Source organism: Choristoneura fumiferana, chromosome 10, assembly GCF_025370935.1.
Source record: "Choristoneura fumiferana chromosome 10, NRCan_CFum_1, whole genome shotgun sequence".
Taxonomy (NCBI): Eukaryota; Metazoa; Arthropoda; class Insecta; order Lepidoptera; family Tortricidae; genus Choristoneura; species Choristoneura fumiferana.
Genome location: NC_133481.1, coordinates 6,911,548 through 6,931,250, shown reverse-complemented (window position 1 = coordinate 6,931,250; position 19,703 = coordinate 6,911,548). Strand labels below are relative to the sequence as shown.

The 19,703-nt window shown below is 39.6% G+C and overlaps 2 protein-coding genes across 5 annotated transcripts; both read right to left on the bottom strand.

Annotated features, from left to right (window-relative positions):
• Positions 1-41: 41 nt before the first annotated feature.
• Positions 42-18,129, bottom strand: LOC141431965 (plasminogen activator inhibitor 1-like). 4 transcript variants are annotated; one of them, XM_074093289.1, is made up of 9 exons: positions 18,078-18,129; positions 13,803-13,905; positions 13,241-13,371; positions 9,980-10,057; positions 7,508-7,727; positions 4,916-5,056; positions 4,299-4,387; positions 3,715-4,146; positions 42-1,425 (listed from the first exon to the last, which is right to left on the bottom strand). In XM_074093289.1, the coding sequence occupies exons 2-9, from the start codon at positions 13,883-13,885 to the stop codon at positions 1,274-1,276; spliced, it is 1,326 nt and encodes a 441-aa protein (XP_073949390.1). In that variant the 5' UTR covers positions 13,886-13,905; positions 18,078-18,129; the 3' UTR covers positions 42-1,273. The 4 variants fall into 4 exon arrangements, with proteins under 4 accessions (XP_073949390.1, XP_073949388.1, XP_073949387.1 ...); XM_074093287.1 differs by lacking the exon at positions 18,078-18,129 and adding an exon at positions 17,843-17,938; XM_074093286.1 differs by lacking the exon at positions 18,078-18,129 and adding an exon at positions 17,722-17,913.
• On the bottom strand, positions 10,372-11,973 carry LOC141431968 (uncharacterized). Its single transcript, XM_074093294.1, has one exon. The coding sequence runs from the start codon at positions 11,275-11,277 to the stop codon at positions 10,522-10,524; it is 756 nt and encodes a 251-aa protein (XP_073949395.1). The 5' UTR covers positions 11,278-11,973; the 3' UTR covers positions 10,372-10,521.
• Positions 18,130-19,703: the final 1,574 nt, after the last annotated feature.

Sequence of the window (19,703 nt, the reverse complement as noted above, 5' to 3'; positions counted from 1 at the left end):
TTATAATGTCTAAGTGTAGTTTTATAAATAGGAAGTATTGGTATTTTTCCATGTAATTACAGGACTGCCTGTAGTATTTTATTTATTTTTATATTAAAATGGCTTAAATGCACAACATTGTAAAAACAGCTTATTGGTTTTACCGGGGACATATCTGAATATCGAAAATATATATAATCTAATGTTAAAAAGTCGACGGTCAAAATATCGAAATTAGGTATGGTAAGTTCGATTTTTATATTTCAATTCAGATACGTGCCAAAACGTAACAAATATATCGTATATTATGTTGTTAGCAAGAAGGTGTACTTTAAGCCCGGCACCCGATCAGCACCGCCTACCTATATGCATTTGTATGGGCATCCGCTCATTACATCAACTCCGTAGCGTCGCCGGATCGCCTCGCTCGCGAGGTGTCCAAGCGCTGACGGCGAGTGGACCACTCGGTCAGTGATAGCTCGCTGCTCGTAAGCTTGCCTTGCGTGAACCGCGCGCGGTCGGCGCGGTGCTCCCCACCCTCATTTCATAATAGACTACTCCGAAATTTGTGGACCACGCAACGTCCACTCGTCAAAAGTCGCGGCGGTGCTGGTCGGGTGCCGGTTGGTCTAATGAGCTGTGACCTTTAACTTTTTCCAATTGAAGTATTTTTTTTATTATAAATATATCTTTTAAATTACACTGTGTGGTATAAAAAATAACAAAACAAAAATAAGATAAGATATAATGTAATTTTATCTACACCCATATAGTAAATCCTCAATTATGCGTTCAAAAACCATAGGTAATGACCAGCATTACGACATTGGATTCTATTATGAACACGGCTGTATCGTAATGACCATTACGAGCCGCAGAAATCTGTATCGTAATCAGATTTCATACATCATTACAGCACGGGGCACGTGCAGCAGCACGTCGTCGCGCGCGCAGCGGGCGCAGCTTGTGGGGCAGACATACCTACCTAGTTCTCGTTAATGCAGGTCATTCTCAATGGTTCTTGAACACATGATAGAGGATTTAATATATGGATATAGATAAAATATTGTATGGAACTGTACGTAATTAGGCCTGAAAACACTCATGTGACCCTATTATGAAACTCGGCTACGCCTCGTTTCATAAACCCACACTCGTGTTTTAAGGACCCCTATTACGATACCGTCGCATAAAATACAATTTCAAACATTATATTGCTTGTATGTGCCAGATCATTCCTAATCATTTTTAAAAGACTAACTTAGTGCACTACCTTAAATTAAGTTGGTGGAAGCTATACAGTAGGGTTAAATATGACAGCGCTAAATGTGACTAGCATAGTTTTCTCGTTTCTGATGAACATGTAGAAGGGTGAGTCCGCATAGAACTGCTCTGCCGACCGTGCAAGGATGCCACTCGTGGCTGCCACAGCTTCTGTACCATATTCTGAACAAAGAAAACATTGTTATTATATTATAATAAATAAATAAAATATAAAAGAGATTTATTCAACAGTTTGTTTTCAAGGTATGCATCACCATGAATTTGTATTCAAACAAAACAAAAGAGAAAGCGACAGCTTATGCCTGCGCCTTGCAGAACAAAGTCTCTTGGCAAACAGACGCTGTTTATTATGTAATATTATTGATTATTGCTCATGTATAGTACACTGCAATAATATTTGGTGAAGATTCTTGTCAGGTGCAAGCTACCACCACCCCACGGACTGTAATAGACTATACTATACTAAATGAAACAACGAAACTATTTAAAATTGTGTTAACTTCTATAATAAAAACATAATAAATACCGTTAATAAATGTACATGTAGGTATTTTTAGTCCATTAGTGTTCGAAATACCGAGAAACGTGTGTTACAATTTGACCGTTAATTCAGACCTTAAATTAAACGGAATATTTATAGTGTCCTAAAAAATCTATTTAGTCCATTAGATTATCATAATCAGGAAATATTAGACACGAATTTTTCCTTTTGTAAATTAAACAATAAATTATGAAAATGAAAAAGACTTCATGACATGCGGCACTTTTAGCACGGCGCGAACGTCACGAGTGCGGTTAAAGTACAACCTATAATTTTGTCAACCCAGAGTGGAAAACAGTAAATGTACAACCTGATAATTAAAAACCCTCGTGTTGCCATAAAGGTTTTAGAAGAAGAAGATCGTGCATTATTGCCGTTAACTCCAGATCGACAAATACTTACGGGGTCGTACACTAAGGCCTCTTGTACACACACGGTTTATCGCCTTGAAAATCTACGGTTAATTCGCCGCGTGTAGGCACGGTCGTCAGTGTTGTATGGATCACTATGAAAGCTTGTAGATGTGCACGGTGGCGCCACGGCACGGCTTTTTCCTTTATTAGATTTTATCCCTATCCCGTGAGAATATTGGGATAAAAAGTAACCAATGTGTTATTCCAGATGTCCAGCTATCTACGTACCAAATTTCATCTAAATCCGTCCAGCCATTTTAGCGTGAAGGAGTAACAAACACACACACACGCACACACAAACTTTCGCATTTATAATATTAATATAAGTAGGATTAGTAGGACAGTCAGTCAGTCACCTGCTTATAGTCAATAATGTTTTTCCATCGTATCAAGATACCTAAATACGAACTCTTCCGACAAAATACATTATTTATTACTTCTGTACAAAAACAGTGATAATAAAGAGCTTTACAGACTGCAATGCAGGATAATGAATAGATTTCTTTTTCCCTGTATGGCAACACTGGCATAGATCGCTCGTTTTTGGCTCGAAATTCGAACTTGTGATTTTATTTTGCTTAATATACAAAATGTACACACCCAATATCATATTTTCTCAGGTTTTTGGCGATTCCCAAGGTCAAAGAATCGAATTGCTTTAAAATTCCAGAGAAATAATGCGTTGTTTGGGAGACACGTATCAAAATTGTGTTGTAGAGCGCCATCCTGCTCTGTTTCGTTTTTTTTCCCGTTCTGGCGGTTCACTTTTATATTATAGATGTCTACACATTTTAAAATAAGAATTTAGATTATGAGAAAATGGTAGCGTACCCAGAAGGCTGGCAGCATGTCGCGTTGTATGGCAATGCTGATCCGCTGTGCCAGATATGTTTCAGCCTTCTGGTCACGCGTCAGCTCCAAGTTTTTTTTTTTTTGTTTGACAAAAGAAAAAATATGTTTTCAATATTTTCTGATAATCTAACTAATGAATTAAACAGAATAATATTTTTTTTACCCAGGATACTATCCAATTGTAGAGTAAATGGAACCTCGTTATAGAGAGATAATTTACTTGTTTATTTACTAGATGTGTCGGGTTTACTTAGCCAAAGTACATCAGTTCAATCTGTTTCTACGTTCGGCGAGCTATAATGAGTATATCGCATGTTTTTTTTTATCAAGCTTATGTTATGGTTTATGTAACAGAAATGATAAGAATATGTGTTGATTTGTTTCGGCATTTGTAGCCGTGAGGTCTTAAGTTTATCGTGTAATCGTCTACATTATGAATATGATTTTATAAATTGTAATAAAAACTTAACAATAGATATAGTTTTTTTATTTAAGTCTCTAGTTTTTGATTGTTTCTCTCAATTTGGGTAGCTTTAGTCACCATGTTAGGTATTGTAATAAATAACCTACCTACGAAAAATTGCTATTCGAATTCCGAACTTGCGCCAATCCGGCTCAGTTTAGTAATTAAGTTATTTGGCCTACCATTGATAGCAATCTTGACGTCGTGCAGAACTGTTTCCACATACACTCCTGGATTGGGGAGACTGTTGACTTCATCTTTAATTTCTTTCGGCCGATCTCCGCTTCTGATTTTCGCAATGAGATCATTTTCCTTTGCATCGACTTCTTTTTCACTTTTCACCATTAGAGCGAAATTAGCTTCTCTAGGAGAAAACATAGAGGTTAGACCCAAAGCTTTTAAACTTTCTTCTAAGTTCATGGAACTTTTGATGTCGATCTTTGGGAATCTGATGACTGCTTTATTTGTTTCCATTTGATTAATAAGTTGGTTGATTCGGGAGCAATTGAGCCGGCTCATTAGCTCTGGCAGACTTGTTCGTTTTGGAAAGCGGGGCTTCAAAACGTACATAGTTGTCGTGCTGTCGTTGTATGGTAAAGCTATCATGTGCAAACCTGAAAAATGCGTAGAAATAGCACAGAAGTTAATGTTGATCAAATTATATCAGTTTCATTTGAATATTTTAAACTGATTATTCGTGAACCTTCTTACAACGTGATACGGTGTACTTATTGGTGACTTGAGCATATTGCAAAAAAAAAATTACCATCGTTCACAGAAAATATGTATTTAAACTGGCCAAAATTCAGCATGAGATCGGCCATGACGTCGCCTCCTGGGCTTCTGAACGGCATTCTGAAACAATCAGCATTTAGGAATACTCGTAAAACCCAAGCAAGCCAAACTAAACTAAAGCCTAAAACCTCTACGCTTCCTAATTTATTCAAAGATATTATAAAGGCTGAATAGCCTAATGATGATGAACATTCAGGCCCCTCTTCCCCACTGAGCACACTGGGCACGTTCCCAGGGCCCCGCGACGCACTGGGGCCCGGGGCCCCCTAGTCCCTAATCCATTACCAAACGATAACCGATAGCTACTCCACTCTCGCCTGAAAATCAGGCTTACCGAATTCAGCAATATATGTAGATAGGTACTTAAATTCTGTAGGCTAGTTAAGTTCATAAAAATTAGGTACCCACAGTAAAATCCAAATGTATTCTAGGTACACACAGGGTACGGTACACTCGCCTACAGAAGTGATAAGAATCCAAAACAAACAACGTAAAACGTACGTATGTGAGTAGAGCTCTTTTTGGTGTTGATTTTCTAAGCACTTCGTTATACATGCGTAGAAAATTAAAATAGATTTTTATACTAACTTTACGGTGTATTCGGGAATAAACGGATGCTTCCACTGTCCGCTGAAGTAGAGAGCACATAACAACACCACTTTCGTCTGCGTAGGCAGGGGCTCCTTCAGGAAATCTTCTATCCTACCGTTTGTGTTGTTCTTTATCCATCTGAAAAACAAAGTTGCAATATAAAAAAACCGGCCAAGAGCGTGTCGGACACGCCCAAAATAGGGTTCCGTAGCCATTACGAAAAAATTAAGTAATATTTTTCTGAGGATTTCGTATTTTATACGGAATCTTCCAAGTTTAGGTATATTTTATACCTTAGGCTGCTATTTACTCATAAACTACTAATAATTCTCAAGCAAACTTAGCCGTTATAGTTTTCCTTGAAAGTTTGATATATACTTAATACGATCCAGATTTTTTTCAAATTTTTCCACTCACCGGTTTAGATTTTAGAGGGGGGGGGGGACGCTCGATTTTTATGAAAATTTGCACTTTAAAGTTGAATATTTCGCAAACAAATCACTGAATCGAAAAATCGTCTTAGCAACCTCCTAATAACCTAACAACCTATCCAACGATACCCCACACTATAGGGTTGGATGAGAAAAAAAAAATCACCCCCACTTTACGTCTATGGGAGGTACCCTAAAAAAAAATATTTTTGAATTTTTAATTGTACCATTTTGTCGGCATAGTTTACTTATATATCCGTGCCAAATTACAGTACCCTTAGTGTAAGTTTTCGGTTACAAAATACGTCTCGATCGCGTTCGCGTTAAAATCTCAATTTGTATGGAAACACGAACATCGCAAACGTTCCGCTAAAGGCGCTGTTCGTGTTTGCATAAAAATTGAGATATTAAAGCGAACGCGATCGAGGCGTATTTTGTAACCGAAAACTCACACTAAGGGCACAGCTTTCTAGCATTGATAGTCCCTGAGCAAAGCCGCGGACGGACAGAGACAGACAGACAGACAGACAGACAGACATGGCGAAACTATAAGGGTTCCGTTTTTGCCATTTTGGCTCCGGAACCCTAAAACTTTTTTCTTATTTTTTAGACGTGCGGTTCGAAAGTTATAGAGGGGGGATATATTTTTTTCAACTTTCGTAGTGAATATCTCCGAAAATATTCACTTTATCAAATACCCCTATTCATTTTCAAATGCTTATCTAACGATACATAGGGTGGAAGTGAAAAAAAAATCATCCCGACTTTACGTGTAGGTATGGGAGGAAACCCTTTTTTTTTTAATTTTACCTCTGTCGGCGTGACTGATTGTACCTATTCATGCCAAATTACAGCTTTCTAGTACTAACGGTCTCTGAGATTAGCCGCGGACAGACACAGACGTGGCGAAACTATAAGGGTTTTTAGTTACTCAGTTATCTAGATAGATAGATAGATAAATACTCTGAGACTGGAACCCTAATAAAAATAGAATATACTTAATCAATTGTATTTCAAAGAAAAAAAAACCGGCCAAGTGCGTGCGAGTCGGACTTGTGCACGAAGGGTTCCGTACCATTATCTATAGGTACAACATTAGACATTAGCAAAAAATATTAATTTTATTTTAATTTAATTATTTATTTTTAAAGTGACTATACTTACCTACACCTAAATATTCTTTGAATATTTCAAGCATCTAACTGTTGCCGTTATTAAAATCGAGCAATAAACAGTAAAAAAAAAACACGTTCGTTGTATGGGAGCCCCCCTTATATATATTTTATTCTGTTTTTAGAATTTGTTGTTATAGCGCCCACAGTTATACATAATATGAATATGAAAGTTTCAACTGTATAGCTATCACGGTTCTTGAGTACAGCCTGGTGACAGACGGACAGACGGACGGACAGCGAAATCTTAGTAATAGGGTTTCCGTTTTTACCCTTTGGATACGGAATCCTAAAAAGCCGTGGTAGGAACGAGTACCTACTCGTATGGTTTCTCTGGTAATATAATATGTAGCTAGATGTAGACTGCAAATATCTTTGATAACTCGATATTTCGACGTATTTTATTTGGATGCAGTTATCACGGGTAGGTAGACTGAAGAATCCCATCGCAAGTCATGCAACTGATCTCTAACTCACCAAATGTACTCATATAGGTACACGTCTACACTCTACACTACACCCCGTAGCAAATGATGTGTATTTTAAAAACGGTTATCGAAGAGTATTCAAAATGGTTCTCTGCCTTTTCTCAACTCACGATTCCCAAATGTTAAATTTTTGCCAAACTGTTTCATTTCCCAACACACTCACTCACTATTTTCTATGAGACCATGTTTTTTTCGAAAGTTTCAAAACCTTACTTAACCTACGTGTTCCATAAAACCATAAGAAAATACACTCAGTTTGTGTTTTCTTTGGAGAAAATCGTGATTTGGTAAATGAAACAGCAGGGCTACTACGAAACTCGAAGTTCGTATCGTACCGTTCCTCTTGCTCTCGTATTAAATAGTAGGTAAATATCAAAGGGACCGTACGACACGAACTTCGAGTTTCGTAGTAGCCCTGCAGTTTGGCAAATGAAACATTTTTCGTGAGTTGGGAAAAGGCAGGATACCATTCAAAATAGTTCATAACGCAACACTAACTCATTGATGGTATCCTTGGCATGTCCGCTATCCGAGAAGCTCGTAACCAGCGCGTCCCCGCGGTACACCCGCTTCAGGTACTCCCGGAACAGCGCGCGCAGCTGCGCCCGCGCGTCCACGAAGATGGCGTCCGCGTACAGCGTCTGGCTGGACGCGTTGCTGTTCAGACCGGCCAGAAGCTCTCCAAAGTTTTCGTGGTTGGCACGGTTCGTTAGGATATCTGGAGAACGAAGATAGTACAGTCGCCATAGGGCTTACACTAGCGTGGGTGCACTGTACAGGCATAGAATAACTAATAGTTAGTAGGTACTAATGAACTAAAACAATTCGTTTACTAATGTTTCGGCGAATAACGTTTGGCAACCTGTTTCATTTCGCAACTTTTCATTTCCCAACCGTTTAATATTTCTGAAACTGTAAATATTTCAGGATTTTTATTAAACTAACCTAACCTAACCTAAAGGATTCTACACGATGGCCCTGAAATAAATCCTGAAATATTTACAGTTTTAGAGTGCGAAATGAAACAGGTTGCCAAACGTTACGTTGCGAAAAGGCAGTAAATACTAGAAAACAATTACTTTGCCGACCCGCGACCTTATTATGATAGCCAATGCAATAAACGTATGTTTATGCAGTTCCTCCCCCCTCCACATTTTAAGAATACACACAAATCACACAAACCCCTCTATCACCGCCACCACATTACTGACGCGTTTCGAACTCAACGAGAGTTCATCTTCAAAGTTCTTATTTCGAAGTTTGTCACGAATAAATCAGAGCAACACAAAAGTTCTACCAGATGTTAGACTCACTCATATATGCAACAATAAGCACTGTATTCCCAAGGCATTACAGTTCATGTTGCGATATTTTAATCACCTGCTTAGCCGCACCGAAATGTCTGATGGCGACTGCATACTACATTATTACTGCCTTTACTGCCACTTGATTGACGAGGCAATCTGCAAGCCGGTAGCATCGCGAGCCTTATAAAGGACACAAGACACAATACTGGCAATTCTGTTTCCGTCGAGGAACAATGCGAGGAAATAATATATTTAAATTTGTTAAAAAAAAATACTTAGGGCTATTTTCCTCACTGTTCTCGCAATGACATCCATCATACTACCTACATTGAATGCCACAATAGAGCTTGTCTACGCTAAAATGACAAGTGCGGTGCCTCACTCAACTATATCAGTTCATTATATCTAATAAGACAGCAAATCTTTACAATAACCGCCCGATTGTAACGGGGAACTAAATCCCCATTAGACTCAGCAGGGCTACTACGAAACTCGAAGTTCGTGTCGTGTGGTCCCTCTCGCTCTCGTATTAAATAATATAAGTGTCAGTCAGAGGGACCGCACGACACGAACTTCGAGTTTAGTGTTTCGTAGTAGCCCTGCTGGAGGCGGTTATTGTACTTCATAATTTATTAGTTTAATTTATGTTCTTTGTAACACATCTAAAAGTAAAACCCACTTATTTTTTTAAAGGAACTTAAAAAAAAGGCTTCATATTTTGAAAAATAAAAATTGAAAGTTAAAATTAGTAACGATTGTGGCATACATAAAAGGTACAGTTAGGTTTAGGTGGGTATGTCTTTTTAACGTGCCTTGAGACTATTTGTACTTATTTTTGCTGCTAATGTTATATCGGTTTAACAAAATACGTAATTTCCAATCATATCTATTGTTGGATTTTAAACGATAATTATTTGAAATCCAATTTCTTGATAATATGTGACTTAAAAAACCATATTTTATTTTTCTCCTAATAAAAATTAGACGTATTACGAAATAATCACTTTAGTGGTTTTTTTTTAATTTCCTGTTAGATATATTGGTTGCGGGTCTACAAACTGATAACGTTTTTGCTCAAAAAAATCATAAAAAAAATCACCTATTCCGGGACCGAATTTTGGTGGATTCGAAAATATAGGTTCTTAAAATGACACGTAAAACTCATATACAAAAACTTTGCCTTATATTATATCGAATTATTTCCAAAAAAACTGTTGAATGAGTTTAGACAAGCTCTACCTACTAGATAGTAATGAGTTTTCATTTGATTTTTTGTATGTCATTAGGCGCGAAGGAAAATATACACTATGATAGGTACCAAAACTATATATATAAGAACATAATTAACGTAAAAACCCTTTCATACGTTTAATGGCAACAAAAGAAGTGACTGCGTAAACATTTTACCTACTTACTTCTTGGGCTTTTGTGCGCTATGAAAACAATAAAAGCTTTGCCCTTGACATAAGCAGGTAAACGATTATTCATTAAAACACTCAAGTAAACTACTAATTGTTTAAATATTGCAGGATTACACGTACCTACTCGGTATTATTTATCTAAATGACATTGAACTCCGCTGAACGTACGCGGTACTTCCTATATATTCCGTTTACAAGATAGTGTTTATAGTTTATGTAAAGTTAATTCCGAAAAGGCTTACCTTGGGAAAAGCCGAGTGCCGTCGCGAGTTCGTCGTACGTTCTTCCCGCGCTACCCAGTAGAGTCATCGCGAGCAAACCTGTCAACGAAAACTGCTGTAAATAGTAACGTATTCTCGCAAAGCCGAATACCAAGAACTTGAGTCACGTAGTAAATAGTTATATTACTAGCAAATCAAAAGCAAGAAACGTACTGGTACCGCGCTGTGTAGTTTCCAGGTGATCTAATGTAACCACAAACGACAAAAGTCGTACTTAGGTACGTTATTTTAATGTTCTCAAGTTAGCTCTACTTACCATCCGTATTTGAAAAACATATTTTGTTATGTTAGCATCTTCTTAGCGGTTAGTTATGATGGACTTGATAAAAACGTTAGTTATCAACCTCATTCAAATTCAAATTCAAAAATATTTAATTCGGACTATTGTACATTTGGCACACATCATCCATAGGTGTTAGTATATGTACATATAAAGGTCAATACTTAGACTAGTGTTAATAAAATAAAATAAAACAAAACAACATATCTAAGAAACCTAACAATCAAATTATACACGCCAATGGCCGCGTGTGACACCGCATCCAGTGCCGCAACATTGGGGAATCCCACCTGCCAACTAACGCGTCCACGATGGTGTTGGGGCTGCCGCGCAGGCGCGCCAGCAATGAAGCACAGCGCCTCCTCATGATGGCGTGGAAGCCGTCCGTGCCGCTCGCGGCGAACATAGCCGAGGCGCTACAGTGCCGCGGCAGCCCGAACAACATCCTGTACGCGTCGTTGTACTGGACGCGCACGCGCAGGGCGCTCAGTGTACGCTGCGTGTAGCTGACCCACAGGCTGCATGTGTAGAACGACTGGCAGTAGGCTTTGAACAGCGTCACCTTGACGTCTCCGCTACATCGCGCGAACCTACGGGCCAACATGTTACAACGCACAGCCAGCGCCCTGCGCTCCCTTTCAATGTCCCGATTGTCGCACAGGTCTTCGGTGACCCAGTGGCCCAAATACTTTACCTCCTTTACTCGGTTCAGAGGAGTTCCGTTGAGGGTTACAGGGGGGACTGATTGATATGACTTGGAGCCCGCCCTAAACACCATGAACTCACTTTTTGAGGCATTGTATTTGAGCCCGTGGGTCTCCTCCGCATATGACTCACAGGTGCGCAGTAACCTACGCAGGGCCCCGATCGATGGACTCAGCAGAACCATGTCATCCGCATAGCTAATGTTGTTTACGGCGACTCCGTCTATGGAACAGCCTACATTGGATCTACTGAGCTCAACGATGAGGCCGTTCATATATAAATTGAAAAGCCGGGCAATCGGCCGGGGATCGGCTATTTGCTTAAAGACCAATTTATTTAATCTTCAGACAATAACAATCTACAGATGGTACGAGTAGAAGCGTGAGCGTGAGTCAAACAAAAGTAGCTTTGACTTTATCACATCGACGGCAATATTGAGACAGTTTGAAATGTTTCCAATTAGAGACAGTGACAAAAGTTCTTAGTTCTACCTTAGCTAATGTAGGTACAATTTTAATTCTTATCCTTTACTACCTATCCTTTACTAAACTGATTGCCATGAAATTTTGTAAACATCACCTTTTAGCTAGCCTTGCTACGCTCAGCTGTTTCCACTAGAGCGGTGCTGTGCGGGGAGGTAAATGAAGCGTTTCTATTGGTTCATGAACGACACATTCCTCGCAACGCATCCTCGCACATCTCTGGTGGAAACGCAGCTTAATCCCATAAAAAATAGTGCCTGATAAACGAATTATTCACAGACAAAGTAGCGGGCAACAGGTAATGAACCAATACAAGAGTCCTGGACTTCTAGGTTAGTGTGCATGTTTCTAGCCGTCGCCTCTTTCTCATACTAATACTCGTAATCAAACGGACTAACTCCTGGATCCTGGAGGTGATTTTGCCGAAACTATTAGAAGAATAGAATAGAAATGACTATTCATCCACAACACAGAATAGCATAACAAGATTTAAAAATATACATATAATTATCATTAATTAAAGTTAAACTACAAAGTTAAAAACTATTGATACTTTACCAAACTAGTATGTTTTGAACATGAAATTACCGTGAGACTCACTCATATTAAATGGTATTGTAACGGATAATTCACGTCTTAAATCGAGTTTAGCTCGACATGTTTCGGGCTATTTCGTAGCCCTTCTTCATAGGAGTACGCGCCACTGCTCTGTGCCCTTAGTGTAAGTTTTCGGTTACAAAATAAATACGTCTCGGTCGCGTTCACGTTAAGATCCCAATTTGTATGCAAAGACGAATAGCGCCTCTAGCCGAACGTTTGCGATGTTCGTGTTTCCATACAAATTGAGATTTTAACGCGAACCCGATCGAGACCGAGACGTATTTTGTACCGAAAACTTACACGGGCACAGCTCGCGCAACTGCCCGACGAAACGCCCCTCGTCGCGTCGCGTGCTCCTATGAAGAAGGGCTACGAAATAGCCCGAAACTTGACAAGCTAAACTCGATTTAAGACGTGAGTTATCCGTTACAATATAATTTAAACTAGTATGTCTTCAAAGAATCGTGATTTTGCCGAATCCGGTATTTCTTTAAAAGATCTAATTAATAAGTGTCCCTTACTTAATGTGAGAAAATAAAAATTTGTTCAAGTGAGGACCGGGGATCCAGGAGGGTAATGCTGTCCAGTCCACGGGTGTGTTCGGTAGTCCCTATCTTTATTTGTCACCAACCAAAGACAACTGTTATTTCTTTTCTTTTCTTTTCACCTGATTGGAAGCAATCACCGCCGCCCATGGACGGGCACCGCCGCAATACTAAGAGTGTCACAGGTACGTTGCCGGCCCTTTAAGAGAGATTGATAGGATCGTTTTTTTTAAGTTGTACTGCTCCAGGAAATGCGGTCCTTGGAAGCTGGTTCCATTAGTTTAATCGTGCGTGGGAAAAATCTCCGATTAAAGCGGACTTTGCTGGATTGCCAACCATCAAGGTGGTGAGGATGAAATGATGACGGACGCGCAGTAAGGTGCTAGGTAAGAAATTACATACTAACGTTGCCCGCGACTTCGTCCGTGTAGCATTCGTTTATTGCTATCCCGCTAAAAATACAAATTTTTCGGGATAAAAACTATTTTAATGTCCTTCCCCGGGATTCAAACTACCTGTACACAGAATTCAATCTAAATTGGCCCAGCGGTTTAGACGTGAAGAGGTAACAAACAACCAAACAGACTAGAACTTTCACATTTTTACTTACCCGCGATTCCCGTTGGTGATATAACTATGTTGCTGTCAGTGTTTTGCTTCATCGTTTCCATCATTAATTTGTATCCTAATTCGTTTACAGCAAAGGCCAAGTGGTCGTGGTCAGGATTATTCTCTGTTGTACTAGAATGCAAAATAAATGAAATTATTAAAATTGCAAATCAGTGATCATATGTTATCGAATAAGGCTATCGACTAGGTCCTCTGATCAGTCCATTCGAATGTAATTTAAATACTCGTAGAAGGTGACCATGCCGTGATTTACAGAAGCTTATATGAAGGGGGGGAGGGGGCATTCCTGTCACCCTCCCTCTTGTCCCAGAAAATTGGGCTGGGTTGGGAAATATGAGTTCAATAGTATTTACAGATTGCGGGAAAACCTGTAAGAAATGTGTGTTTTAAATATGGAGGCAAAACAACAGTAGACAATGACAATGTTTCAGTGTCCGAACCTTCTCCACCTCCACACAGTTCGACTCGCACTTGTTGGATTTTTCGTATGTGAATACTTTTTTTTTAATAAACGGCTTCCGTTGGCATTTTTTTCTTTTTACCTTGAATCCGTGCTGTCATTCTCTCCAGATATAGTGACGCTGAATAACATCAGAATCAGAGCAACACGGCTTCCCCAATCCATTGTATTGGATCGTATTGAATCTGCGAAAAATAATTATTTATTAAATCAGGTATTACCTACTCTGCCGAGGTCCATTTCCATGAATTATATAGAAACAATTACTATGCTCATCCGCGTTCTTATTATATAGCTACGTCTATATGCTACAAATGTTCGTTCATGCAGTTCTTCCACCTCCACACCGTACAAACACACACAAATCACACAAACCTACCTAACTATCACCAGCACCCCATCACCACACATGCTGACGCATTTCCTTCATCTGGTTGGGTTCAAAACGCGTCAAAGTAATTTTTTATATAGTTCTGCGAAAGATGTCACGTTTAAATGGTTTTGGGAAAATACCTACTAGTGGCGTGAAGGGAACAATTAACACTTTCGTTTGGCAACCGACCCATTGTGAGAGAAACGTGAATTAAAAGTACAAATAGACGGTAATAACTTTGATCCAAATTCAGAATAGTCAATGCGCATGTGAATAACACTGCGATAGTAGGTAAGTATTAAAGTAAGTAGTAATGTATAGCTCTAACAATGCTTCTGGAACTTGTTCGGAAATTGCTTCGGTGTCCATTTATAATAAATCAGGGGAAATGCCTCATTGTTACTCTCAAACAAAACAGCACTTCCCTATTTAAGAGTACAACAAATGTACTGAAATCCATTATCACCAGCCTCGCCAATAAAAAAAAACTGCATGTAAAATTGAATTCCATACTCATCGATCCCCATACTGCCTAGCCAACTACACCTACACATGCATTATCGTTCAGGGGCGCGGCGCCCCACCACTATCTTGAAGTGCAGAGAGGGGCCCCATCCCGGGGCGGCAAGGGGCGTCTGGGTGTCTGTTCATTCTCCTATTCTCGTGGCATCCCACAATGGACAGGAGGGAACCCGTGTGGTTTTTAGTAAGGATTGTTTCACACGTACCACAACCACACCACGCGGTCAAGTTGGGGTTACGTGTGAATAGTGTCGCTGCAGCATTTTGCAGTTGCGTTATGGTGCCTACAAAATGTGGTTGTGTGTGATGTGGTTCCGTCCCTTTGGTCTAAAACGGCAAATAAATTCGTGTTTGATAACTACTTAGTTACGAAACAGCGAAAAATAATTCTTCATTCGTAGTCAACATTACGAACACGGAAAAAATCTTATATCGTAGTTAATTACGAAACTCGATAACTAAACCAAAATTACGAAAACAAACCAAAGGGTTCCGTCGTGTGCAGACGCAGTTATACTCCGGCTTACACCAGTGGCGTAGCTAGGTAACCTACTATCAAAACTGGTAAGGTTTTTTGAAGTAAAATCATTATATATACAAATACCTACTTTAAAAATGCTAAGCAACTTTATCATCAGCTATAAAGCAGAATTTCGAGGGCCCCGGGGCACTGCCCCGTCTAGCCCCTTCGTAGCTACGCCACTGAAACACACCTTGACGTGACTGAGCGTACTCATGGAATTCGAACAGGAAACATTGCTATCCTTGTTGGCTTTTATTAGTAAGACGAAGACGTCGGAATAAATGAAGGGGGGAGAGCGCAGGCGCGTGGTTGCGATGTGGCCGGCCGGCCGCTGCGGTGCCGCCGGTAGCTGCGTTACCGGTGCGATGTAATGTCTAATAATTCTTAAGAAAACTTCCCTCCTTGTAAGTTTGTTCCTTGTTTTCCTTGTAAGTTTGATATACTTACTTACTACCATCCTGAATTTTACATTTTAGAGGGGGGGTGGAGCTCGATTTTAATTAAAATTTACACTTTAATGTTGAATATTTTGCAAACACATTACTGAATCCAACGACACTACAAGGTTGGATGAGAAAAAAAAATGACCCCTACTTTACGTCTATGGTACCTAAAGTTAAAAATTAAAGGGGGTCGTCATACAAGAAACGTGTTTTATTCAGCGGTTTTTGGTTGCTAGACTGCCAAGATGACGGCCGTCAGTTGCTAGGGGCAACGCGAGTGACTCTGCTATTACAAGTAATCATATCACAGAATATTTATAATAATATATAATCATATCATATTCAGAAAGATTGGGACTCCCCTCGGCTAAAAGCAACCCATGCTTCTCTGTTGAAAAATAGCCCGGACGACCCTGAACGTGCCCGTCTCCTGGCGGTATCAGCCCCGGAGTCAGGCCATTGGCTCAACGCCCTCCCTTCCCGTCAGTTAGGTACGGTTCTGGATCCAAGCACCTTGAGGATAAAAAAAAATATATATAATATATAGCAATATCCTTAAAGCTTGGTTGCAGAATTTGTATCTCCCACACTTGTACCTGTGGTAAGGACGTAGATGAGCTGGGACGTCACGGCCTCTCATGCCCCAAAAGCGCTGGTCGCTTATTCCGCCATGGCACCATCAATGACCTGGTCCGCCGCTCGCTTGCCACCGTCTCTGTGCCCGCAATCCTTGAACCCGTTGGCATGGCGAGAGACGATGGTAAGCGCCCCGACAGGGCTACTGTGGTGCCATGGAAGCTGGGTAGGGCTCTGGTGTGGGACGCAACGTGTGTCGATACTTTCGCGCAGTCCCACATTCAGGCAACCCGCTCACAAGCCGGGGCTGCAGCTGACCAGGCCCAAGTTCTCAAGCGCCGCAAATACTCTTCTCTTTTAAAGGACTATGAGTTTGCGGCGCTCGCAGTGGAGACAATGGGTTCCTGGTCGGCTGACATGAGGGCCTTCATGGGGGCCTTGTCGTCCCGGCTGATAGAGACCTCAGGAGACCCCAGAGCTGGCGCTTACCTCTCCCAGCGAATTTCTCTGACTGTACAGAGAGGTAATGCCGCCAGTGTGTTGGGGTCTATGCCGCAGGAGGGCCTCTTAGATGGTGTTTTCTTTTTATAGTTAGGTATATTTATGTAGTTTTTATTAATTTTGTTTCCTATCATATTGTATCTTGTGATATGATTACTTTTAACTAAATTGAAAATACAAACTGAAATATAGATGCACAGAAAAACCAGAAAAATAAGACCATCACTGGGAATCGAACCCAGGTCCTCAATACCGAGTATTATTAAAAAGTAATATTGAACAGAACATTGTTTTTCCTCGCATTCAAAGTGAAAAGTAGGTTTAACGCGAGACTAAACCACCATAATGGCTAAACATCTCGTGAAATTATTGCTGCATGGTTTTAGTCCCTTGTTGAACAATCTACTATTTTACTGAGAACAAAATTACCCTTGAACAGATTTCTCTATGCATAGCAACAAAGTTACCTTTGTTAGCAAATTTATTTAATAAAAGTAAAAGGTTCGGCACTTGACCGGTGCGGGGTGCGGGTCCTGTAATCATTACATTACAGTGGATGGTCGTGTGCGGCGGCAAATTTAACCTATCTGTTGAACAACATTTACAGGGGCATTCAATTTGCTCACTTATCTTCTTACCAATAATAATCATCAGGTTTTCTAGAACTCAGACGTCAGCTAATTGCATAGGCAAAATTGTGGTCACCTGGTTAGCAATAAATAAATACATGTTCGTTTTGACCTAGAACGTATACAAATGACGTTATGCAATTCGGCAATCAGATGCATTGTGTGATGTGAAACGCCGTTACTGTGTCATGTTGTTTGTAGCCTAGCGGACAAGGTAATTGAGGCCATGTAGGTACTCTTCATATTTTAATAAATATCAGTAAAACTATAATAAAAACAAAAGAAGAGTTATCTTACCAAACGTGCAAACGGTTAGTTTTAGAGTACTTACTTACCTACCTACTAATATTTTACGGGTAACTACAATGTATTTTTTTCGAGAACCGCAATTATCGATACACATTAATTATAACTTATTTTTATAATGTACCAACCTGTTTACTTTTGATAATTGGAATACAGAAGAAATATCAGAAAACCCTTTATTTACCTAATCAGTCTACTTCCAAACAGTTGAATTATTTACACGGATAAGTTTATTTACATTCACTTAACTTTAATTATATGACAGTGGCAAGCAGCAAACGTCTGCTCACACCGACGCGTCGATGGCTAACTAAGGCTGAATTTGAGCTTGGCGAGACGTGCCTGAGACCAGACCCTATATAAAAATGTACTCTGTGCCTGAGACTGAGGAACTGGAGGATAATTTTATAGTCCCTCCCTAATTACTGGAAACTGACTTTATTTTTAAGGAACTTTTGTCCTCGTATCGCGGTAAATTACTCACAGCAAATCTGTCTGCATTTAAGCTTGTTACACCATGTGTGACCATGTGCAAAGACCGGGCTTTTAGTATAGGTATACTTATGCATAGGATTATGCCATAAGTAGGTACTTAGTTGGTAATGTTGGTATTTGCACGTGTCCTTTGAGTATTTATCTAGCTAAGTACTCAAAGCATGCTATGGTAATATAACATTAAAACAAGATCAAGGTTTCTTCCAAAGTCCATATTTTTAGTCCAGATTCTTATAAGACTACAGAAAGTCAGTGTTGCCAATTTACCGACTTTGTAGCTAGAACTAGCGACTTTTGCTTAAGTCTTAATTAGCGACCAAAAAAAAGTTTTGACGACAGAAATGGTTAGCGACTTATCTGGCGACTTTTGGGATACAAATTTAAACAGTTCTAGGACCAATAATGAATGCATTTTTGTCAACTCGGCGACGACGAGAATTATACAGTATCAAGAGCTCTATATGACAAGCGACAAACGCGCTAGCGCACGAAATTCAAACTTTAAGTATTTATTTAAAGAAGAAAAAATATTATCTAATAACGGGTGACCGCCTGATTTCGATCGCCGAAAAGCGCGGTGAAAGTATTTTGGCCTCTGTCACGGTCACGGGTGAAATGTGTTTCGCGCAAAAAAAATAATTCAACGCGGACGAAGTCGCGGGCGGAAAGCTAGTAAATAATAAATAAAGAACTTATCCTACTAATATTATCACAACGTCAATGAAGACCACGATAAAAATTTTGGGAATAGAGAACATTACTGCAATTTTCTGCCGTCAGAGTGCAGCACTAGCACAAAACCGTAAACAGTTTTTTAGGGTTCCGGAGCCAAAATGGCAAAAACTGAACCCTTATAGTTTCGCCATGTCTCTGTCTGTCTGTCCGTCCGCGGCTTTGCTCAGGGACTATCAATGCTAGAAAGCTGTAATTTTGTACGGATATATATGTAAACTATGCCGACAAAATGGTACAATAAAAATTTCTACCATTTTGTCCTTCCCACCTGCCATTACGAAAAAATTAAGTAATATTTTTAGTTCGTATTTTATACGGAATCTTCCAAGTTTAGATATATTTTATACCTTAGGCTGCTATTTACTCATAAACTACTAATAATTCTCAAGCAAACTTAGCCGTTATAGTTTTCCTTGAAAGTTTGATATACTTACTACCATCCTGATTTTTTTCAAACTTTTCCACTCACCGGTTTAGATTTTAGAGGGGGGGGACGCTCGATTTTTATGATAATTTGCACTTTAAAGTTGAATATTTCGCAAACACATCACTGAATCGAAAAATCGTCTTAGCAACCCCCTAATGGTTTTAAAAGATCTATCCAACGATACCCCACACTATAGGGTTGGGTGAGAAAAAAAAATCACCCCCACTTTACGTCTATGGGAGGTACCCTAAAAAAATTTTTTTTTTAATTTTAATTTTTACCATTTTGTCGGCATAGTTTACTTATATATCCGTGCAAAATTACAGCTTCTAGCATTGATAATTCCCTGAGCAAAGCCGCGGACGGACAGACAGACAGACATGGTGAAACTATAAGGGTTCCGTTTTTGCCATTTTGGCTCCGGAACCCTAAAAATATGGCTCTGTCCATTGG

Bases quoted from the DNA above. Each gene is read 5' to 3' on its own strand.
- LOC141431968 (XM_074093294.1), bottom strand. From the start codon at position 11,277: ATGAACGGCCTCATCGTTGAGCTCAGTAGATCCAATGTAGGCTGTTCC.
- LOC141431965 (XM_074093289.1), bottom strand. From the start codon at position 13,885: ATGGATTGGGGAAGCCGTGTTGCTCTGATTCTGATGTTATTCAGCGTC. The intron at 7,728-9,979 runs GTAAGCCTTTTC...TTCGTTCTCCAG, and splicing joins GGCACTCGGCTTTTCCCAAG to ATATCCTAACGAACCGTGCC. The intron at 5,057-7,507 runs GTTAGTGTTGCG...TTTGTTTTTCAG, and splicing joins GCCAAGGATACCATCAATGA to ATGGATAAAGAACAACACAA.